Source organism: Furipterus horrens, unplaced genomic scaffold (assembly GCF_987537825.1).
Source record: "Furipterus horrens unplaced genomic scaffold, mFurHor1.1.pri manual_scaffold_2, whole genome shotgun sequence".
NCBI lineage: Eukaryota > Metazoa > Chordata > Mammalia > Chiroptera > Furipteridae > Furipterus > Furipterus horrens.
The window spans coordinates 215,662,473-215,686,492 of record NW_028327172.1 but is presented as its reverse complement, the minus strand read 5'-3'; the positions used below and the strand labels follow the sequence as shown (position 1 = coordinate 215,686,492).

The 24,020-nt window shown below is 63.2% G+C and overlaps 1 protein-coding gene across 1 annotated transcript in view; it reads right to left on the bottom strand.

Moving 5' to 3' along the window:
* SORCS2 (sortilin related VPS10 domain containing receptor 2) overlaps window positions 1-23,318 on the bottom strand; it is a 253,382-nt gene extending 230,064 nt beyond the window's left edge. Inside the window, exon 1 of the mRNA XM_090267115.1 lies at window positions 22,866-23,318. Within this exon, the coding sequence (XP_090123241.1) occupies window positions 22,866-23,318 (453 nt within the window). The remainder of the gene's footprint in view (window positions 1-22,865) is intronic.
* Between the last annotated feature and the right edge of the window lie 702 nt (window positions 23,319-24,020).

Below are 24,020 nucleotides of genomic sequence, written 5' to 3'. Positions count from 1 at the left end.
TCCTCGCTCACGGTCCAATGTGAGCTCCTGCAACTCCCCCGAGTGGGGTGTTGCCCTTCTGCAGCCGGGCAGGAGCGGCTCAGAGACTCAGGCCTCTCAGTGGCCACGCAGGCAGCCAGAATGGCCCCCGATGGCACTGGGCGCTCCCCTTGGCACTCACCACCACCCGCCCCAGGAACTGTCCCCCACGGGGCCTGGACACCCGAGCACTTCCCTCTTAGGGTCCCAGTGAGGGCTTCCCGTCTACCCGCCCTGGATGCACAGCAGAGACGCCCCTGTGGGCAGCGCAGAGCCAAGGCACAGGGTGACCTCAGACACATGCCCACACCTCTCTGAGCCTCGTGGCCTATTCTGCAGGGTGAGTTCCTGCCCCAGACTCAGCTCTGAGGTTATGTAAGAGCCTGCGTGGAAAGAAGAGGCCACCACAAGGACATGCCCCGTGTCTCCCTTCCGGCCGACGACACGGCACACGGAGGCCCGGGCTGGGCCTCAGGGGCAGGGTGGCACGGGCCATCTTTCCTGCTGGGAATCTGAGTCCTCACGCCCGTGCCCCCAGCACCAGTGGAAAGAGGCCCAGCGGAGGGGCGGTCCCTGGCCCCCAGCACTCCCTTCCCTGCGCCCAGGGCCAGGGTGCACAGGCCCGCCCACTCGGCACGCAGCCCACGCAGACTCTCCCACCTCTCGCCACCCTGCCCCTGAGGCCCAGCCACCTCACTTTACAGACGAGGAAACCGAGGCCTGAGAGGAACACAGGGCACTGTCTCACACTTTACCCGACGCGCCTCCTGCCCACCCTCTGGCAGAAGAAAGCTCTGCAGCAATGCCCACCGCCCCGTCTGAGGAGTGTCCACCACGCAGTGCCCCCAGCCTCCCTCCCGAGTCCTCCTCCAGGCCCCTGCCTGCGCACCCACCCCCACGGCAGCCGAGCCTGCTCACGGCCTGAACCCACTGGGGAGGGAGCCTCGCTGACACCCGGGGCCCTAGCCTGGGGTGTGGGTAAGAGAACAGCCCCATGGGGCTGCTGCAGAGGCTGCAGGGGTGCATTTAAGGTCTCTGTCTGCCATGGAGCGGGCGCTCAGCAATGACCTGTCACGGTCACCTCTGATATGCTCCGAGGACCCCTGTCCCCTGAACCTGCCCCTCCCAGCACATCCCCAGACCTGCCCCACATGGTTCCTATGCCCAGGGTGCCTCCTCTCCTGCAGGCGCTGGGGAACCCCCATCACCTCCCATTGGGACTGCACCTGTGTCTGACCTGTGCACCTCTGCCAGGAGGCTGTGACCTCAGACTCCTGGGTGCAGCCCCATCCCCCACCCCCCATCCCCTGCTCTCCAGACGGGTAAGCTCAGGCCCAGACCTAGCAGCCTCTCAGCTCCTCCGTGTCCCTCTCTGTAAAGAGGGGCGGTGGGGGGGGGGACAATAACAAGACTGCTGGCCTTATGAGACTGTCCAGAGGACCGACCTGTCCTATGGAAAACACCAGCGCAGTGCCTGGCAGAGCAGCAAGCTATGGTGGCAGTCACCACAGCCAGGCAGCAGGGTCCCCACGGGACCCAGCGCACCCCAGGGGCAGGGGTGTTCAGAGCCTCACCCAGCCTTGACTGGACACCCACTGCCTGGCTCCCCACTGGGGCTGACAGCGCTCCGTGTGCCCTGTCCGCAGACGGGGGCCCACGCTGCTCCCCAGCAGGACGGAGGGAGGCAGGTGCCTGCACAGAAATGGCAGCAGCTGGCGCGGCGGGAGCCCCACCGCCAAGGGCTTGATTGAAATGTCGGAGCAGAGCGGGAGTCTAAAGGTCACAGACCACGGGCCTCAGCGTGAAAGCAAATTAAGAGCCCAGGACCAGCCTCCTGGGGGACCGTGGAGATGATGATGAAGATAAACCCACCCTCCCGGCCGACGGGGAGTGACGCAGTAGGGCCCACACACAGAGGGTCCCTAACCAGAGCTCTGCAGTGTCCCAGCTGCGGGCCGGGGCCCCAGGCTCTGGGCGGCACCCAGAGGAGCTCCCTGGGACCAGGCACCGCACTGACTCCGACCTGAGCCGACAGGAGACCCGCTGGCCAGTGTCGAGGGTGTGTGCACAGGCAGGTGGGCCCGCTCATCCCAGCGCGGCCCCCGCCCACCGTGGACCCTCCGCCACACCCGGCGCCCTCAGTTCCAGTCCCACGGCAGTCAGGACACAGGACCGGAGGGAGTGTCATTCAGCAAGGACATTTGTGATCTTGGCAATAAGGAGACCCAGAGCAAGGAAATGAGAACAGGAAAAGCCCACGCCCTGGTGCTTCCTAGGGGTCCCTAAGACGTGGGGCGGTTGTGGCACCCCACTAGCACCTCCAGAGCAGGGCCTGGCCATAAAGTCTCCACAAGCAAGACCCCTCCCCCGACAGAGCCAGTGGGTCTCAGCCTGAGCGGTGACTCAGGCAAGAGGTGGCCTGTGAAGCGGGGACAGATAGCCATCTGGATTAGTGGGTTGTGGGGGAAGGGCCGCAGGCAGCTCCTCTTTATCCAGCGCGGCATGGGGCGGCAGCAGCTGGCGGGGCCTGCGGAGGCCCAGCCCTGAGGGATCAATGGCGGTCCATCTCCCGCTGGGGCACAGACAGTGGGCTTAACCCTTCAGCAAGCGGGACAGCGCCAGCCCCGAGCGATGGGGCGGGGGTGCATGCAGTTTGGCTCTGTCACCCCCTACCCTGGACCCCTCTGCAGGAGGGACTCATGGGGGCCGAGCCAGGCCAGGCTTGGGGTCAGGGGGCCCTGGGTTCGAATCCAGACTCTGCTCCGTGTGTTCTGTGACCTCGGGCCCTACGGAGGGGAGTGCAGACAGGCCCTGTGCACAGCGCCCGCGACGGGACGCACCCCATGCACAGGGGGCGGCTGGGCAGGTTGCTTTGGGGTCTCAGCAGCCACAGCCCGTCTCTCCGTGGTGGGGGTAAAAGCAGCCCCTGATGCTTTGAGTTTGCTGCCGCTGAGAGACAAGGCCCATGTTTCCCCCCGTCCCCCCGCCCCTGGACAGGCTTCTGACAGGTGGGCAGCGGCAGACCACGGAGCCTACACGTCCCTGCAGGAACCCCACACCGGAGCCCGGGACCCTCACATAAGCACCCCTCTGCTCGGAGGCCCCTGTGCCAGGGCGGGGGAGCAGGGAGCTCAAACCAGCACCAGGCACAGGCCACACGGAGGAGAAGCAGAGAGCACAGGCGTCCCCGCAGCTCCCAGTGGCCCGGCCCCACCCCCACCTGGTCACCACCACGTGCAGGAGCTCAGGCTAAAGCCATCCCCACTCTGGGCTTCCAGGGCCACAGAGGGGGCCAGGACACCGCATCCCGGCCCCTCCGCAGGACCGGACCCAGCACACACGCGGTCCCACGCTGCCTCCCACGCTGGGTCAAGCCCCTGGGAGGGGAGATGCTGGGGAAAGAGTTCAAGGAGGTGACGCCTGAGCCTTCCCGCCATGCTCAGAGCGGCCGAATGCCGCGGCCGGCACTTCTTCTACTTCAGCGGGCAGGGAGCGCGCCCTCTTCTGAGCCAAGAGCTGCGCCGCACCCAGAGGAGGCAGCCTGGCCCCTGCGTGCAGAGTTCTGGGTCCAGCAGAGAGCCCCAGGGGTGGCTTGCAGGGAAGCACCGGTGCAAGCGGCCCCTGTCTGCAGCGCTGCCCAGGGCAATCAGGAGAGGCCTCACGGAAGAGGCAGCGCCTCGTGAAGGCTTTGAAGGGTAAAGAGGAGTCTGCCAAGATACTTTGTGTGTTTGGATCACATTTTCCCTCGTCCCGCTCCGTAAAGCACTTCCTGAAGCAGTGTGTCTGCGTCACTCCCACAGGCTGAGGGAAGACTGGTCTGTTTGCCATCATTTAGAGGAAACACCAAAGCAAAGATGTCAAATGTCTTCCGCAAGATAGCGTCGCTGACGAAGACAATGCATCATGGAGCAGGGGTCCTGGATCAGTCCGTCTGGCCCCCAAAACAGGTGGCTGAGTGCCATAGCCTCAGGACTGTTCTGCAGGGGGCACAAAGGGCGGGCCAGCCCCTGCTGACTTCCTGCCCCACCCCCACCCCCACCCGACATCATCACCAGGTGCAGGCAGGAGAAGCTACAGACCTGAAGGCAGGAGCAACCGCCGCCTAGTTCCTGCTGAGAGAGAGCCCGGCCCTGTGCTCACAGCCCGCCTCCCACTCACCCCCTCCCAGCACCACCAGTCACTGAAAGGCATCCCACCTCCCTGGTTGGGAGCCCTCACTGTGCGTCCGCCCTCACCCACCAGCAGAGCCCGGCCAGAGGAGGCAGGTTTAGAGGAGGACATTTAACACCATCAGACCTGCCCTCGCAGCCACCTGGCCTGGCCCCCGCGCCTAAGCCCGGAGCTTCCCGCCTGCCCTGACGACCCAGGGACCGTGGCGCAGGCAGCAGCCACACTCTGCACATCTCTGTCCGTCTGCTGATACGGTTGTAACAATGAGATCAAACCGCCGCTGAGTGTGTACTCTGCGCCCAGTAGGTATCAGCTCTCTCACTGAACAGGTGAGAGACCAAGGCCCACCTCTCAGGGTGCGGCTACCGCGGGGCCCTGGGCCTTGGCCCCCCCCACTGGAAAATGGGGTGAACCAGCTTCCTCACGGGACTGTGGTGAGCCCCCCGGGGGTTCATTCAGGTAATGCCCCAGCTGAGCATGGGTCGGGGGGATGGTGGGGGAAGAGCCCCCAGCTCTGCTGGGTACCCTGTCACCCCTGGGGCCCTGGTCTGCCTCCGTCCTTGGGCCTCACCCCAGCCTGCAGCCCCAGACACCCACATTCCTGGCACCCCGTGAAGGGGCCGTCTGCCCCCCCCCCGGCCAGCACGTAGTTACAGAGGCTGGGACAGGGGCTCCCGTGTTCGCACCTACAACAGCCCGCCTCCTCTTACCGACCGTGAGATCGGGTGTAGTTAGCCATGAAAACCAGGGACCCACGCAGGGAACGCTTGGATCCCACACACCCACAGTCCTCCCAGGACACTGGAGTGACCCTTCCAGCTTGAGCCAGCAAGTGAGACACCACAGCCCTGTGCACGCAGGTGGCCCAGGTGGGCGCGCGAGTCCGGGGGCCCTGGGACCCTCAGCGGGCCAGGTGCTGACAGGCAGGTCATCCCGAGCTGAACCAGGCTGCCCCGCTGACCGGCACTCAGACAACTTCAAAGCCGCCAAGAATGGCGGTGGGAGGATCGGCTGTGCACGTCACAAAAGCCTTAATTACGCAAAAATCCCTGGATTTCTTTTTTAATCTTTCAATGACAGCGGTCACGATGAGATCACAGCAAAACACTTCTGAGCTGGCTTCATTTCCCAAAGAACACGTGCAGGCCATGGGCGCACAGCTCTGCCCGTGTGCGGGAAAGAGTGCACACATCCAGGCCACACCCATGTGAGGGGGCGGGGCAGGGAGAAGGGAGTGTCAGGTCCCCATCTGTCCGTCCCCTGGGAGACCACGCAGCTTTGGACCCTCGCCTTTGAACTCCCTGTCCTCCCGTGGCACATCGGGTGTCAGTGCTCCATCCCTTTTCACGGCCGAATAATACCCCGCTCACGGACAGACCTCATCACGTTCATCCATTCGCCCCCCCGTATGGCTGTCTGGGCCGCCGGGGGTCACGATGCCATGAACACGCACAGACACAGGGTTGTGGGCGGTGTGGACGCGGGTTTTCGTTTCCCTCGGTGATGCGCACACACAGAGCCAGGACTGAGGCTGCTGGGTCGCGTGGCACTGCCCTCTGGCCCCCGAGCATGTCACGCACATCCCCGGCCCGGCCCTTGGGGCCCTATCCCAGGCCCTGCGTGGCAGGCAGGTTCCTAGGTACCCCCAACACTCTGTCCCCTGCAGACCACTGTCTGTTTGAAATCCTCCACAGCCCTCACCGTCCGCTGAACTAATGTCCCTGCTTTTCCGCTCTGCGTCCCTCTGCCCTGCTGAAGTGCAAAGCCCACGAAGACAGGCACCTGGCTGACGCGGCTGCCACTGCATCACCACCACCCAGCATGGCTGGACACGCAACACGCAGGCGCTTAACTTAATGTAATGCTACTTGATCCCCGTTGGAGGGAAGCGCCTCCTCTTCCAGGAAGCCTGCCCTGGCGCTTGTGCAGAACAAGCTGCCCCAGCAGGTGTTTACGAGCCCGACTGCTCCCCGGGCTTCTCTGCGTGCCGCGTGCCTGGTGCACAGCAGGTGCTGGGTGGGACTGCCGGTCCCCTGGCGGCACTCCACCTGCTCTGCTCAGTGGCAGGTGCCTGGGGGTGATTCTCCCCTGCCCCCCAGTTCAGTCTATGCCCTCAAACACCTCGAAATGGAAGGGTACAGAGGGCGACCCCGGCCACCCAAGACGTCGCGACAGAGTCCTGTGGTGGCCGTGGTCACACCTGAGAAAGGACTGTGCACAGAGGTGCGGCCTGGTCCCTGGAGAGCGCGTTCCAAACGCAGGCGCCCACTGAGGACACGTGTGTCTGCCCAGCCAGCGCCCTCAGGAGACCCTAACACACACCAAGGTCTGGGGGAATGCCTCACGGACACCCGCCGGCAACGCAGGGAAGACCCAGAAACAAAGGAAGGGATGTTTGCCCACCAGAACTCGGGGACATCTGGTCGACCCCAGGGGCCGTGGCTGGCTCTGGATGAGGACATGCAAGGGATGGGATGCTTAATTGGGCGCTTCCCCCGAGCTGACGCCTGTGCCGCACAGGTAATTATGATTTATTAAACAGCACTCTGCTTATTAACGCTTTCTCCCCCTTCTCTGACAAATCACTGGGGATTACTGTGTTTTGAAAAATCAGTCCTTTTTTTAAAAAAAACTGTGTGGGTGTCACTTAATTAATCACTTACTTCCTTTGGCAACTTGGAAACACAGCAGAACGTAAGTGTGCAATGTGCTAAACAGCCCGTTGGAGATTTCACACAAACGCGCCCCCTCAATCCCGTCTCACGGCACAGTGACCGGGCGTGCACCTGGGGAGAAGCCTGGGAACAGAGCAACGTCCAGGCAACAGCCCGGGGCCACCGAGCGCCGGGCCAGGTCTCTGCACGGGACCCCTCCCCACTCGCCCTTCACCAGACAGCAGCACCCCACCCCCCGCCCCCAGGCCTGAATCCATCCCTCCCACCTACTGTACAGGAGCACCGAATAGACATTCCCAGAAGTCATGTCAAGGGACACCAAAGGCCTGCTCTGCCTGGGACAGCCCACGGCTCTGCTTGGATTCAGGAATTAGGAAAACAGGACTCGCGTCCTTTTCTCTCCGCCTCGCCTTCAGCCACCCATTCCTTTAATTATTTCCCGGGGCTCCGCAATGCAGTGCCCTTTACATCGGGGACCGGGGTGCAGAGCTGAGCAGACAAGGCCCCTGTCCCCAACACTGCACCCTCCGATGGCAGGCAGGCACGCGGGAGAGCGTGGCCCAGTCACCACCCGGCTCCGAGGGCTGGGAGTGGGTGGCCGCTGGCGGCTGGGCTGCTCCGGCCCCCATATCCCCAGCGGCCCTGAATTCCCAGCAAGCTCCCAACCCACCACCTCGGTTCTCAAACGTGGCTGCAGGTTAGCAGAAACCAGTGACACCAGACTCCCAGCCACCCAACCCCGAAGGGCAGAGACGCTAAAGCCAAGTCAGAGGAGGCGGGTCTGTGGGACTTCGGTCCCATGTGGCACCCCAAACTCAACCTGGCCCTGCCGCCCGACACCATCCCTGCCTTCAGAGAGTTGGGGTTTCTGATCGAGACCGACCACACCACACACAGACACAGAGTAAACAGCAGAAAGTTAAGTCAAATACAAACTACAAGATACAATCAAGGCAACAAGCAGGAGACACAGGTGGAGGGCAGAGGCCACATCCAAGGAGAGCGACCCAGGAAGGCTTTGCTGAGCAAGTCCCCAAAGCGAGAAGGAGTCCGGGGACATGGGCCCCAGGTGGGAAGGCCCAGGAGCCCTGGCAGCTGAGTGAACCTGGCACAGCGGGGGTCGGCAGCAGGGAGACGGCGCTAGGCTGGCGGACAAAGAGTCCGCCTTCCGCCCCAAGGGCAGCGGGAGGCCCGGGCTGGTGCCTGCGGGACACGGATGAAAACGGGGCTCGGTGGGTCTGGGAGGGAGACCAGACACAGCGCTCCTCTCGGCTTTAATCTTCACAGTATTAAAGGGCCGCCTTCTAGACCTTCATCATCAATGCCCACTGGCTTCAGAGACTTGTAAACACACACACAGGACAGGGTGGAACTGACCTTTCATTAAACACAGAAGAGGCATCACAGCATTTTAAATTCCCCAGCCTCACGTGTCCGCCCCACGCGCTGCGCAGATACAGAGGAAAAGAATACGCGTGTGTTTAACAAAGCACGGCATTTTCCGTGTCTTTAATCCCTTGAGAGAGGAATTATTGCAGTGGGCTGAGGCTGGTATCTATAATTAATATCTGTGAAAACTTGAACCCCCCACCCCCAAATATTTTTTCAGGGTAGAAATCCTCATGTGATTTCTAAGTAATTAACAGTTTGCTCTCCGCAGCGGTAAAAATAGGCTTCCACCTGAATCTCATTTCCTCTTTGGCTACTGAGGCTGTTCTCTGAGTGGCGGGGAAGCGAGCTCTGAAGGTCCGCGCGCGTGGGGAGGGGGCGCCTGCGGAGGGGAGAGGCGGCCAGGAGCACTCGGCGCGCAGGACCTCTTCGCCGTGGTTTCCTGTGGAATGCAACTGTCCGTTTCAGCCAGGTCCCTCCGAAGGCTCACGGACTCCGAGCTGACCTGCTGCTTCTGGAGGGGCCCCCTGGCTCCCAGCCACCCATTCCCAGGCACAAGGGGAAGCTGGGCCCAGGCAGCGGCGGTGACGTGCCCAGCATCACCCAGCGAACCAGCAGGGGAGGCAAGCCTGCGACCCTGGGCACCAGGACCCCGGCTCAGCCGGGCTGCCCCCTCTCTGGGGCTCTCAACCATCCCCCACACTGCTCCACCCTGGCCATCCCAAGACCACAGGCTTCCATCACAGCCCCCAGCAGCCCCAGGGGGCCCCACGGCTCCAGCAGGGGGGCCCTGCCCGCCCAGCAGGCCCTCCCCGCGGCTTCTCCTGCTCATCAGTTCACCGCTGGGTGTTTCTCCCTTTTCGTTCATGTATGCGTTGCCGTCACATACACCCCCACAGGCAGCAAGTGACGGAGAGCAGAAGCCACGGGCCTTGGGCACTTTTGTCCTGCGTGCGGAGGCCACGCTCCCCAGCCCCACCCCGGAGGGCCACCTCCCATTCATAGAGGCTCCGTCAATACCGGCGACTGGAGAGCCTTTGAAGTTGACCAAATTGTGCCTCCAAGTGGATTAAAGCCTTCGTCTTAAGTGAAAGCAGGTAGCTCAGCGCTCGTGAGGAAGATGGTCTACGCCATGGGACCCCCCACGCTGGGCTACAGCACGCGAGGGGCCTTCAGTGTGGGGGGACAGGGTAGGAGCAAGAGCCGGGGGCGGGCGGCTGGAGGTTTCGAGGCCGGGCTGGGAACGGACGGGCGGCGAGGGGCCGCAGAGCAGGGGAGGGCGGGACCTCAGCATAAAGGCCGGGGGTGGGGGGGGGGTGAGAGAGGAGGGTGGCGGCAGGGCTGACAACAGCCCCCCAGGGACGCCCACCTCCCAATGCCCGGAACCGAGCACATACTGCCTTCCATGACACCTTGCAGCTGGGATTCACTTAAGGGTCTTGAGATTGGGAGTCGACTGTGGACCCTCTGGGGGGGGGCTGGTGTGATCACGAGGGTCCTGCAGGGACCGCTGTGACGCAGGGGGAGCCGAGTGACAGTGGAGCAGAGGCTGGGGTCATGCACCCAAGAGCCAAGGGACGCGGGCACCCCCAGAAGCTGAAAAGAATGCAGCCCTGCCCCCACCCTGACGCTGTTTCGCCAGGGACAGTGACCTGACCTCCAGAACTGCACGAGAACAGACCTGTCTCGTTTTCAGCCCCCACAGGGGCTGTGACGGGAGGCGCAGACCCCGCGGCAGGTGGACCAGTCCTGAGCTGGGGCAGCACTCACCCTTCACATGGACAAGGAAGCCGACTGAAGCCAACCTCCCCCCTCACCTCTGCTGGCTACTGTTCGCCCTTGAACGGAGCCCCGCTGGGGCCCCTCGGCCGCACCCCCACTCTGCCTGAGGTTCGTGAGTGGAACCGACCCGCAGCCCAGACACCCAAGCAGCAAAGACAGGCCCTCTTGCGCCCGTCCCAGCGGCCAGCCCTGGGTGCTGCATCACCTGCTTTCCATCTCCTTGACTCCGTGCTGACCTCGTGCCCCGTGGGTGGGGTGGGGTGGGGGGTCTCAGTGCTGGGCCCTCCTGGGAAGCACCGGCGGCCTGCAGTTTCCTCGGCCCCAGCTTCTCTAAGGGCCCCGACCCGGGAAGGCTGCAGGAGGAAGACGCGGAGCCCGGACGGAGGCTGAGGAAGCACACCTGGGTCCCAGCCACACCTGGGGCCGCCCCAGACCCACGGGTTCCGTGAGCCTGTGAGTCCACCTTTTCACTTGGGCTAGTTGGAGTCGGGTCCTGTGACTTGTACCCAAGAGGCCTGCTTAAGCCGCCCACTCTGTGCACAGCATTACAGGACAGTCGACAAATAGGAAGTGGGGTCGCCCGCCCCACCCTCAAGCTGCCCTACACCTAACAGGCAAGATCTGAGCAATCGGCCAGAACAGAGCCAGGGGGGACACGAGGTGGATGGCCCTTCCCAGCAGGGGCTGGAGAGAGAGGAGGAAAGGCTTGCAGGGGGGCGGGGGGCAGGGGGCAGGGACAGGAGTCGGCGCCCAGGAAGCAAAGATCCCCAAATGGTAGCTCCCTGGAGCCCCCACACCCGGCCCCTTCTTTTCTCTCCACAAGAACTCCTCTCCCCCGCTGAAGGGGCGGGGCACCCACAGAGTCTCAGGCCACCGCAGGGGACTTATTAGCACAGGGGCCTGGGAACGCTTCTGATGGAATTACGCAGACACCCCAGAGCAGTCAGGACTGCGCGCACCGCCGTACGAAACCTGCCCTCATGCCTTCTTCCAGCTGCAGTGGGAGGAGAAGGCATTAAGGGTTCTCGAGGGTCTCAGCCCCGCCCCCACGCCCCTCTGCCCACTGCACCTGCTTCCCTCTCAATGGGCCGGCCAAGGGGTCTGGGCTTGGTGGCATCCCCAGGGGACAGTCCGCGTCATTAAGAAGGCGCCTTAACGAACGTTACGGATGGGACCGAGTTGCATCTGGCTCTGCCCATGAACCGGCCCTTCCAGGGTCTCCCTCTTGCCCCACAGGGTGGGAGGGACAGAGTCCTGCGAGGCGAGCAGCTGGCGGGGGGCCACGGGGGCCAGGAGGCAGCAGAACCGAGGGACCCCCATGCAGCGCGGAGGGGAAGAGCGAGTCTGGTCCGGAGGCGGGAGGCCCTCGGGGCAGGCGGGCTCAGGGCTGTCTCCCATGCGGAGGCGTCGGGAGCTAGCTGGGACCACCCCTGCGTGCTCTGCACTCCCCGAGCCGGGCGGGCTCACACCCAGTCAGCCTCAAGAGACCGCAGACCAGGGCAGGGCCCCAGGCCGACTCATGGGGCTAGAGCGTGGGCACCGACGCACAGGGGCAAGGGGTGGCTCATCCCAGAGAAAAGCTCCGCGGCCCCTGAGGTGGGCCCAGCACCCCACCCAGCCCAGACTGGGGTCACACGCACGCCATGCACACAACGGGTAGGGCTCCCAGCCCAGTCCAGGGACAGGGGCCTAGCGCACAGCGTGGGCAGCAGGCGGGGCTTCCTGCAGAGCCGAGTGGGTGCGCAGACTCCCTGGGGAAGGGAAGGCACAGTCTGGACACGGTCGGGCTCCGGCCAAGGCTGGAGTGGGCGGGGATGAGGGAGCAGGGGGCAGGCTCAGGCTAGAAGCTAGAACACCTCATCCCCAGGTGAGGGTTCTGAATATTCATAGATGCAAATGAGCCCTTTCCCAGAGCCCCTCCCCTCTTGTCACTGAGGTCCTAGCCGACCCCCATCCGGCTGAGGCGGGGGCATTGGGTGGTCTTTTTTGCTCTTCAGGCCCCCCTTACCACAGGCCCCGCACCTGAGAAAGTTTGGCACACACAGAGGGGGTTCAGGAAATGTGTCCCCAGAAGCGGGAAGAGGGACAGAGGGCAGAAGACAGCCCTGCCTCCAGCCCAGTCCCACCAACGCCCAGCCCTAACCAAACGCTGGAGTTTTTCGGTGAACTCGGAAGGCCTTGTGGAAACGTTCCGGAAAAAGGAACCTCACATGGCCTGGAGAACGGAGGGGTTTTGCCCCCTTCCCCAACACGCTACGCCACACCACGCCATGCCACGCCACGCGGGCAGCTCCCAGCCCCCACCCTTCTCCCAGCTCAGAGGCCCAGGTGGCCAAGTCACCCCTTCTCGCCCCACCCCAGGGGTCAGGTGACCCAGCCAGGCAGGGAAGGGCAAGGCCACCTCAGGGTGCAGGGCTGGCCTTCCCTGTGCAGGGAGGCCCCCGGGGACAGCTGGGGGCGGGGGACCGGCTGACTCCCCTCCCCAGGCCAAGAAGCCAACCCCAAAGCTCCTTTGGGGCGAGACCAGCCCCGGAGGCCACCGTTTCTGACTTCCCGGTGACTGCCCAGCCTCAGCCCAGCCTCCCGGGAGAGAGAAGGCAAGTCTAACGTGGCCTTTAAGAGGTGAGCGTTGCCGGCCATAATTCACATCAGGAAACCTGTGAAAAACCAGACGTCCATGAGAAAGACTTTAAAGGCGGCCCCGGGAGCCAAGCGCTGCAGGAAACACTGCTGGGCTTCGCTCCACTTCAGCAAGCTGTTCCGGACGCGGAGAAGACGAGGCCACACAGCATCCCTTCCGGAAAGGGGCACCTCTGACCGGCACGACCGCGGTCTTCCGGGGTGCCAGGAGCTGGCTCCAGGGATGTGCCCGGCCCTTGGAGCCCATGTGGGCCGCTCACTTTCCCCGCTTCCCGCTCGCTTGGATGGAGAGAGGCAGGGCCTGCCAGCCCCTTCAGGGGTGAGGACCCGAGGCCCAGAGGGCCGGGAGCGGCTCAGCAGAACCCCCCACCCCCAAGGAGCCCGGACACTCCTGCCAGGGTGGACACAGCACCTGGCACGGGAGGGGGCCCCGACCAGGCGCTCGCTGGGTGAGCTCCGGGCACCAGCTCAGCCCCTCAGCTCAGCCTGGGCCCTGGGGGGGAGCGTGGGGGCCCTGGGGCGGGGGCACAGCCCCCAGGACATGCCCCCTTTTACATCTTTGTAAAGGGACCATGTTGAGGACGGAGGTGACAGACAAGGCCGCTCTCGGGGGCAACCCCACCCCGGGGGCGATGCCAGCCCCTGCGACCCTCTGCGGACCTGCCCAGGACGGCGAGCAGACGCTGAGTGAGGGAGTGAGTGACGGGCTCTCAGGCGGCCCAGCTCCCCAGCCTCCCCCCAAACTCCCTCCGCCCAGGCTCCCACCCCCGCAGCCACGTTCAACTTTGTTGAAAAGCTGAGCAAAACCACCTCTGGCGGGTTTTGTTTTTGTAACTGAAATGAGGCTGGAACTGGGGATGCGTTTTAAAAGCCCCAGCGTCATTTTGGAACTGGTATTTCTCACCACCGAGCACCCCGGCTCCCGGCTGAGCCACCCAGAGCAGAGGCCAGGAGGCGGGGACCCCACGGGCCAGGCTTGCAAGGCCCCCGACCCCTCGCTGGGCAGGAAGCAGACCTCGCCATCTCCCTGGCAGGTGTGTCCTCTGCAGAGAAGGCGTCCGGAGCCTTTCTGCACTGTTTCGGCTTCAAAGAGCCGGCCGCTGGACAGGGAGCCCCCGCTCTGCCACCCATGGACAGGTGACCTACAGCACCCCACTTTGGCCTCTCCTCAGCAGGAAGGGAAGTGGGCTGGGCCCTTGAGCTCCGACGGCCCCTTGGGACCAACGATCACCTCCCACTACCCATCCGATAGGTTTACTGGGCATCTACTAAGCATCAGGCCCAGGCGACAGCAGAGGCCAGACAAACGCCCCGCCCTCCTGGACACCCCACCCTTAGGGGCTTGTGGGGACCAGGGAGGCACTAGGAGAGACAGGACCCAGGGGGCCGGGTCTGTCTGTCCCCTCCCCCATCCCACGGCCAGGCACATCCCACCTCAAGTGATCCTTATTCCTACACGCGTGTGACTCCTGCCGCCCGCTGCTGGTTCCCGAGGTCTTAGTAAGGAAATTCGTTTTAATGTTTTGATAATGTTATTGCCATAGAATTGGTTTCCTTTTAATCCTCCCTGTTTTGTTTTATGCTCATTATAAAAACGACACTCTGGCAAAGTTCCACGGGCTGCTTCAGCCTTGGGGTCCGGGCGGGTTCTCAGGCGCAGGAAGAACTAAGAACCCCTCTGCCAGGCCGAGGGGTCCCTGGAGCCAGGCCTGCCGCACAGCTGGACAGAGGACTGACTGATGCAGGAACCAGACCCAGGAGCCCCGCCCAAAGGTCAGGTGGCGAGTCACAAAATAGGCTCGGGTGGGGGTTCCGTGGGACTGATGCGAAGAAACTTAAAAAAGAGAGGATTTTTCCTGAGTGCTTTATTTTTACAGAGTGGCACATGAATTACTTACCTGGGCGCTGAGGCCGCACCGGGGAGACGCGCCTAAATGCGGGGAGAGGCGAAACACGCTGGGACTGGAAACACGGACCGCCACCCTTTAGGAAAGGAGGCGCTTGGGGCGGCTCCACCTCCACCCGGGCCAGGCGGCCTGCTGCTGACTTTCCAACGGTCCTGGGCGGCGGGCAAGAGTCCCCTCCCTCGAGTCACATGGAGCAGAACCCAGGAGACAGAAAAGAACGGAAACAGAGGCTAGATTCCCGCGCGGGCCAGTCTCACACTATGTCCAGTTGCGGCAGTGAGCGCCTCTAACGCTTGGACACTCCACCCCCAGCCCCCCGGACGGCAGCTTTCTCTGGGGATCACAACCCTGCAAACGAACAGGCAAGCAGGCAAAACTCACGGCCGATGGACAGTGACTTCTGCTGCAGCTAAGACCTCAGGGCCAATCAAAAACTTAACACGGAATTATTACAGGATCCAGCAATCCCGCTCCTGGGTACACAGCCAAAAGGACTGAAAGCAGGGACCTGAGCAAATACCCGAACACCAAGGTCACGCAGCGTCATTCAGAACAGCCGGGGGGCGGGGGGCAGCCCACGCGTCCACGGAGGGACAGGCAGGTCAACACCGGGCCCATCCACACAACAGAGTATGGTTCACCCTCAACAGGAAGAAGACCCCGACACCTGCTGCAGCGCGGGTGACTCCTGAGGACACCGCGGTGAGTGAGACAGGCCAGCACAAAGGACAGACACTGTATGGTCCCACTGATGTGAGGTCCTTAGGGGAGTCAGACTCACAGGCCCAGAAAGCGGGAGGCGAGCGCTGGGGTCTGGGGGAGGGGCGGGAGGGCGTGTCTCATGGGGACAGAGTGTCAGTGGGGGAAGACGGACGGTCCTGGAGGTGACAGTGGCGACGGCTGCCCAGCAATGCGGACGTGCCTCATGCCGCCGGGCTGGACACGTCACCATGGAAATTTGCTATGTGTATCTTCCCACCATTAAAACATAATAATAAAGAAAAAAGAAGAAAAATATTCCTTGCATTGGAAGAAAAAGCCCTTGGCTCAGGAGGGAAGGCATTCACACCACGTCTCCGCCCCTCCTTAGCTGTGGGACGCAGGCAAGTCTGGACTCCAGAGCTTTCCTGTTGTTATCGGTGAAGTGAGGATAAGCTCACCTATTCTGCAGGGCGGTTTCCAGGACTGACCGAGGCGACTATGCCTGACGCAGCCGTGGGCACGTGAACGGCACTGTGGACCTGAACTGCATTGGCAGGAATCCGGGCCACCGGGGAAGTGAACGAGAACTTGTTATTGTAAGAGAAAATGACGTCAGACGCTGCCTCAAGGTCCAGCCTGGGCGATGGTATCTCTGCTCCTGGCACTTCAGAAAAAACATGCCAGGGCAGAACCCTCGTAAACAGCCCTTTCTGAATGACAACCGATCTGAATAGCAGCAGCCTCCCGCGGCCGGGCCCCCGTCTTCAATCTGAGCCCCACTTATCTCTGCAGCGGCGGCGGCGCCCTGGGCCCTGCTGGAGTCGGGCGAGCTCCCCACTGCAAGAAACGATCTGCTTTTGCCAGAGGATGACTAAGGGGGGAGAGCACTGTTATTTTAAGATCTTCTAGCGAGTGTGAGAAGAAACTAATTAAACGATTGTAATTGTCTGGGCAAATACAGTGACTGACTGCTACAGAAACGCAAAACAGAGGGAGCTTCTCCACCTCAAAAGAACATCGGAGTTGGACATTTTTTTCATTTCTCCATGACAGCTCACATCCAAGTACCCTCATTAAAATTTTAGAACCACAAGCAGAGCTCAGTCGAGATGAAGATGATGAGCGTGACCTGTGCTCTGGGAAGTGTCTCGACCGTGGTGCTCAGCCAGGGAAGGCATCCCCGCTGCCCGCGGTGGGCTACCCATCACTCACCTGTCCCTGTCACCCTGCCACTGAGAATAGCGTGAAAGTGTGGTTTACAGGCAGAGCCCCCGAACAGGTCACGGGCTACACCTGTGCCAACCCGCTATGGACAGGCGGCAGTCCCCACAGGCCACCGGAGAACCCGGAAGAGCCCTGGGTCTGGAAAGTGTCCGTGTGCAAGCCCGAGGTCTCACACTTCGGGGACACCTGCCCTGCGAGCCTTCCATGTGCACCAGGCACCTCTTCCCAGCCGGAAGCCACGTCCACACCCAGGAGAGACTTCCAGCGGGTTCCCACAGCAAAAGCAGGTGGGGACACATTCACACCCGTGCTTCTACCTCCCAGACGCTATGGGTGAAGGCGTTGCCGTCCCCAGGGGAGAGCCAGGGTTCCCCGGCTCCCTGGGCTTCCGCACCTGGGGGAAGGGGCCGGAACCGCTAGGGGGTCCTCAGCACCCCACCTCCACTCCACAAAGCACCCAGGCAACCCAGGGACTGGCAAGGCAAGGGCGAACCTGGCCACTGGTAAGAGTCTATAAATAACTTGATCTCCAGAGGCTGAGAAAAAAACACAAAGGAGGCCCCCAAACGGAAGGCAATTTACAAGCTCCCCTGCCGTCTTCCTGAGGCAGAAAGGCCCAGGATACTCCACACGTTCTCGGCTCATTTCCTATCGCTCCCACTCTGCGCTCCCTGACGTCATCCTGGGGGCCTTGGCCTGCCTCCGACAAATTATAATAAAATAAAAATTAAAAATAACGGCCGCTCCTAAGAAGGCCTGTGCAAGCCCTGGGCTGCTTTCTAATCTGAAGGGCGTGTGGAAGAATGATGCTAATTTATGACCTCCTTAAAATCCTCTCAGGAGCCCTCATGCAACCACAAATTAAACAGCCACTTTATTCACATAAAAGGATGTTTCTGCAATGTGGCCGGGAGCTTTATTAACAGGCTATCTTTACGCCTCCGAGCCAGGCCCCCTGACTGGTGGCTGTATCCTTTCTCTGCCCATGCTGCTACAGATCCTCCCTCTCCCTTGGCCTTCGTCTTCCACCACCCCGACCTCCCACTCAGCCCAGGTAATGCAAACTCTACTTGTCCTTCAGGGTTGCTGGAGCATCACCTCCTCCAGGAAGCCCTCCCTGACTTCCCCAGTGCAGTCTCGCAGGACACCGGGCTCGTCTGTGATGAATTCCTGTCCAGACCACATGTCTCACCAGGACAGGGGCTCCAACTGATTATGCACATTGCCGCATCCCCAGCACCTAACAGACCCACAGAAAGGGGCCGGTCAAGGGCTACCGTGAGGCCTTTTCTCAGCTGGGGCTCTCAAGCGTCATGTGGTCTCTCCTGGCACAGGCAGAATGAAGAAGACCCTGGGTCACCCTGGCAGGCGTCCTCCTAAGGATGACACTGCCGGTTTCCACGCCAGGACTTTTCTGGACTCATCCACCCAGCTCACGTCGCCATTTACTGCCACCTGACCCACAGCACAGGCGTCCCTCACTCTCTCATCGTTCCTGACCCAGCCGCCAGGCCCAGGGTCCCCAAGGGGCTTGCTCAGTCAGCTTCCTGACAGCAAATATGACAGGTCCTCAGCCCTGGTCACCATGTCACATGACCTCTGTCTGCCCCTGACTCTTTCTAGGTGGCCACTGGTCACCCCGGGGGAAGGCTGCCATGCCAGAGAAGCCTCTGGGCAGATGGCCACCATGTACATACTGACCGGCCACAGCGCAGCCCCCGTGAACCTGCTCCGGCCCCAGAATGCCGCGGGGCCTGCCCCGGGAGAAAGGGCAGCAGACATCAGTGTCAGGCCCGGCACCACGGGCCCACCAAGGTCACCTCCGAGAGTGGCATGGAGCGGCCACCACGCACCCACAGCCATCAGGTGCAGGGCTACAGATCCACTTCGTCGCCGGGTTCAGACTTGTGCACTCGAGACCCTGAAGCGCTTTATAAGAAGCCTTCATGGGCTCCGTCAGTGGAAGCTGGCCCCGAGCCATAAAGCCAGGGCCACCTCCTGCCCACCCTCAGCCGGACACCGCTCGGACCCCCTCTTTTCACCCTTCAATCGCTCCAGGGCCTCACCTAGGCCACCGCTGTCCCCTTTCTGAGGTCTCAGTCCACGGCCCCGCTCCTTCCCAGCCAGGGGACCCTGGCCAACAGACTCCTGAGCTTTCCGGCCTCAGCGACCGTACCCAGGCCAGCAGGTTCTGCAGCTTAATAAGCGTCGATGACCAGCACCCCTCACGGCCTCCTTGGGCTCTCCAGCCTCACGTTTCAGATCCATGAGGAGCCGATTCACCTCGTATCCCAGCTGCTCACGTCCATCCCTTCTCTCCCCGCTGGGCTGCTCTGAGCTCCGCTGTGTTAGGTTCCCTGGACGCAGAGGTGACTAGACCCCTTCCCCGCTCTTAGGGGCAGAAATAACCGTATGTCCAAGTCCTGGCTCCAGTGTCAGAACGTGACTATTTAGAGACAGGACCTTTAAGGAGGGAACTGAGGTGAAATGAGATCACAGGGTGGGCCCTGATCCAACCTGACTGGTGTTCTTATAAGAAGAGATGAGGGCGCAGACTCGCACAGAGGGACGGCCACGCGAGGACACAGTGGGGAGACGCACATCTGCGTGCCAGGAGAGAGGCCTCGGGGGGAACTGCCCTGCCCACACCCGGATGGTGGACTTCAGCCTCCGGGGCTGGGAAAGAACGCGCTTCCTCTGTTCAAGCCCACGTTCCATGGCACTTCGTTAGGGCAGCCCTAGGAAGCCAGCACACCTGCCCGCATGGACCTGACCTGGGGCGGGTGTCATGACCCAATTCCCACCTTCAGAAGTTCCGTACTTCTGATTGGTGCTCCAGCTGTCTGGGTCCCCGAGACCCCGGAGCAGAGACCGTGGGTAACTAGCTCAGAATTCTCTCTGCCGACAGCTCCCCTCGACAACCGGACCCTGTAACACGGCACAGAGCAGACGTGGGAAGTGGGGGGCGGGGCGAGAGGGTGCGAACCTACTGATGAGCCCTGACAAAGCTGAACAAACAGGCTGGCTGCACGGTCACAAGAAGCTCACATTCAAACCCATCAACGTTAAAGTTCAAGTGCCACAAAGGTGGCGCGCAGGTGAGCCGTCCTTAAAATAAGCACAACGAGCACATGATTTCCCTGAAACTGAGGAACTGGGACGGGGCACAGCACAGTTCCATCGGCGTGCCGCGAGGCCGCGGCCCCAGAGGCAAAGACCAGCGCTCTGGATCACCTTCCAGCCCGCACCCCACCCGGCTTCCGAGGGCAGCGCAGGAGACAGAACCCAGCGCCGCCCCCCGCCCAGCCATCTGGATCCCGCAAAGGTAACGCTGGCTGGTTGCAATGAAACATTAATTTCACACCTAACTCTCTGTCTCTACAGCCAGACGTCAGACAGCAAGGCAGTGCTGGCTTCCAGGCAAGACCCCTGTGACATCCCCATGGAGGGGGGACACCCGGCCGCTGGCGGGAAATGCACACAGTCCCCCGCTGCAGCCGCGCAGCGCCTTTCCGGGAACCAGCCCGAGTCCCAATGCTCCTTTTGCGGGTGTTCTATAAAATACCGCCTCGGAAGTCCGCCCCTCCCGTCAAGTGCTTTTGTAAAATTCTGTGCAACAGCCGGCCCGGCAAAGCAAACCCTTCTTGGCTGACGTGGGCCCCGTCTGCAGGGCACCCCTTCCCGGGTCTCAACGCCTGGGCGGATGGGGTGCGACGACACTGTCAGGGGGTCCGCCCGGCACGTTGGCCTCATGTTGGTTTCTTTCCGGCTGTAGCTTCCAGAGACGGTGCTTTCCAGGGGAGGTGACCCCCCCGGGCAGAGCCCAGCCTAAAATCCGGCCCTGTGGCCGCCAGCTGAGCAGGGGGAAGCAAAGGGCGCGTCTCAGACACCTAACGGGCCACGGAAACAAGGCTGAGAAGCCACGGTCAGAAAAACGGCTTCACCGGGCGCTGGGTTCCAGCGCTCACAGCTGCTCTGAGTTTTGCCAACCAAGGGGAGGCCCTTACAGCACATCACTTCTCCCCGAAGGGCGCTCTGCCTTGCCAGGAGAGCTCCAGCGCCCCCCACCCCGGCTTGCCCTTCCAGGGGCGCAGAGTGCAAGCAGGAAGGTGTCCGGGGCTCTGAACCTCCTCGCTGACTGCCCTCCCTCACCCACAGACGCTGACGCTGCTCAGTGCTGGGCAATGCCCTGCTCTCCACGCGTCAGCCGCGCCGTTCCCCGGGGGCCAGGGGAGAGACCCATCTCCCGTTCTGGACTTCCTGCCCCCCAACGAGGAAAAGCCAGCATCCCCGCTCCCACCTCCCACACCTGGCATTCACCTGCCAGCAGCCCGGTGACCCAACCCAGCCACTGTCCCCCCCAAGGAGCAGAGCCAGGTGGCTCCTTTGACAGGACCCCCACTCCAGGCCCCCAGCTCCGCTGGTCTGAGCCCCTCCTCCGTCCCCAAGGAAGCCACTGGGTGCTCAGGCTCTGTGCTCAGAACGGGCGGGGGAGGGGTGCCAGTGAGTCCTGAGGCACTGGTCCCACTTTGGGGGCTGGTCGGCACCCCTCAGTCTTCTCCCCCCTTTGTCACCCCCACTTCCCTCCAAGAAGCTCAACTGACAAAGGGACTCGATGGAGGAGCTGCTGGACCAACAACCCCTAGCTCTCCGGCTCCACAGGGCCGGCTCTCCATGTTTGTTCGTTCCTTTGAGCTGCTGGCTCCCGGGTCCCTTTCACTCCATGAATTCCAGCGGACCACGTGGGACATGGTTTGTTCCTGAGTGTTGGGGCGCAGTGAAGGGCTGGGCCCAGCTGCACGTCTGCGGTCTGACCCTTTCTCAAGATGCAGACAGGGGAGGGCCCCCTTGGGCTCTTCCGGGAAAGGGGCACCTGCTACCCTCCGTGAAGCACCCCCTCAGCAGCCGGGTTGCCCCCTGCTGGCCAGGGGACCCATCAAATCAGCTCCACACCCACCTCCCCAAGGTTTCTAGGCCGGCTGGAAATTACCAGAAGCAATCAAGCCCATCAGGTGCTGCCCCCCCCAACATATTCACCCACCCACCCTCTCCCTCCTCCAGCAGGACCCTCACCAAGGAAGAGCCCAGTGGGCTGGAAAGAGGAGGGGGTGAAGGCATCTCTGCGCCCGGGGTTACACCCCTTTCCTGGCGAGGGGCGCACCCTGGCTCTCTCTCGCCTCCACTCCCAAAGCATGCCAGGGTCCTGACCCAGTGCTGTGTCCTCAGAACTTTGGGGAGCTGTGGGGGTTCAGCCACTGGGGAGATGCCCCGTGAACAGCGATGGAAAGGATTGAGCAGACTGCCCACTCCCCTCCCCACACAACCAGCACCCCCCCCACCCCACCCCACCACCCCCCGCCACACACACACACACACACACACACACACAGCTGCCGCTTCCTGCACCACCCCAGTCCTCAAATCCTGCTAACCCACTAGGGCCGCCTGCAGGCGACTCCAGCACGACCAACAGTCATGGGGGCGGGGGTGGGGGGCTGGCGCGCAGAGCAAGGCAGGACGCAGCCCCTGGGGGAGGAATATGAGGGTATCCCGGAGCCTAGAGGCGCACCACGGAAAACCAAGAGGCAGGATCCCGGTCAGGCAGAAACCCGGCGCTGGTGGAAGGAGGCACAGAGGGCCCTAATAGAAGTGGCCTTGCGGGAAAAGAGGCGTCGTGTTGAACTTCCAGCTGGAGCGAAGCCAAAGTGGCAGGGACGGCGGGGACTTGGGGGAGGGCAGGGAGTTTGCAGCCTCCGGTAGGGAGTTGGGGGGGCGCCCAACTCGGCAGGTAGACACAAATCCCGGGGCACCCAGGGGCATCAAGTAGCGGGACCTCAAGGCAGGTGCGGGTCACACGAGGGTAACTGGGGAGAGGGGAGCCCATGGAGGTGCCATATGCGGGGTCCCAGGTAGCCCGAGGTGGAGAGGGTCCCAAAGCCAAAATTCCTGGAACGCACCACTGAGCGGACATGGTGGATGCTGACAGCGGTCGAGGCGCAACACCGAGTTGAGGGACAACCGTAAAGGGCCTGGGGGCGCCCCAAGGTGGCCAGGGTCCCAAAGCCTCTGTAGACAACCCCGTCCCCCATAACCTGGGATCTGGAAGCCATTGGGGGCGCCCCCAGGTGGCTCAGGGTCCCGAAAATCTGTGGAAATGTCCCCGAGGTGAAGCAGGGTGCTCACGTATCTGGGGACCCCTCCCCAAGTAACCGGTAAACAGAGGCCAGCAGGGGGGTCCTACGACGCGACTCACGTCCCCAAGTAGCCGAGAAAGTCCGCGGTGATCGCCGGACGGGCCGGAAGTGGGGGACTCTGGGGTGTCCGGGCAGGGGTCCCGGGGCGCGCGGAGGTCACTTACGCTGCTGTTCTCGCCCGTCCAGTGCACCATCGCCTGGTTGTGCGTCGCGTCTCCCTTGAGCACGAACGACGAGCTAGTGAGCGCCGGCGAAGGCGCTCCGGCCACCGGCGCTGCCCGCGCCCAGCGCCCCTGGCCCTCGTTGAGGGCTCCGTCCTCGCCGGGACCCGGAGCGGGACCCGGGGCGCCGGGCTCCGCACCGCGCTCCTGCCCGTCCTCACCGCCACGGGGCAGCGCTCGCCCCGCGCGCGAGCTCGGCAGCGACCGGGCCACCTGGGCAAGGGGACCCAGGCGCCCGGGCTCGGGGGAGCGCCCCGCCGCCTCGGAGGCGCCGAGCAGCAGCAGCAACAGCAGGAACGGCCGCGAGCGCGGCGGCGGCGGCGGCGCTGGGGTGCTCGGAGCTCGGGCGGCGGGGCCGGGGCCCTTCGGGGCGCGCGGGGGTCCCCGGAGCGCCATGGTCGCTGAGGGGCGGCGGCGGGCGGCGCGGGCGAGGGAGACCGCGGCCGCGAGAGCAGGAGGGCGCTGGGGAGCGCGAGCGAGAGCGCAGAAAAAGGAGCGGGCGAGGGGAGGGAGCCGACGGGAGGAGGGGACTCGCCGCTCCGCCGCCGGCGCGCAGCCGAGGGCGCACCGCCACCTGCCGGCCGCCCGCCCGCGCCGGCGCCGACAGCTCCCGGCCGGCCAGAGGTCGTGGGGCGCGGCCCGCACCCCGCAAGGCCCCGGAGCCCTTTCCTCCCTTCCTCGTGCCCTCCCCGCTCCTCTCCGTCCCTCCCCTCCTCCTGCGCGCACCGAACACCCACTCTGGGCCCCCTGACCCGGGCACCGGGATATGAGGGGCACCGCCAGCCAGTTGCCAGGTCCTGAGGGAGACAGGCCACACCCAAGGGGAAGCGTTTATAGACAAAGTGACCCCAAGAACCCGGACTAGAACACTCTGTGTGTGTGTGTGCGCGCGCGCGCGAGCGCGTGTCGGGGGCAGGGGTCGTGATTTCTTCTGAAGGGGCCTCCCAAGGGCTGAGGGTGGGGAGAGAGCCTAGCGCCGTGAAGATCCAGGGAGGGACCTTCTGGGCAGCGGGAGGCGCTGCAAAGGCCCTGGGGCTGCCCGGGGAAGAACCCACTCCTCTGGCCACCGGTCCTGGGGCTCAGGCTTCAGGAGTTGCC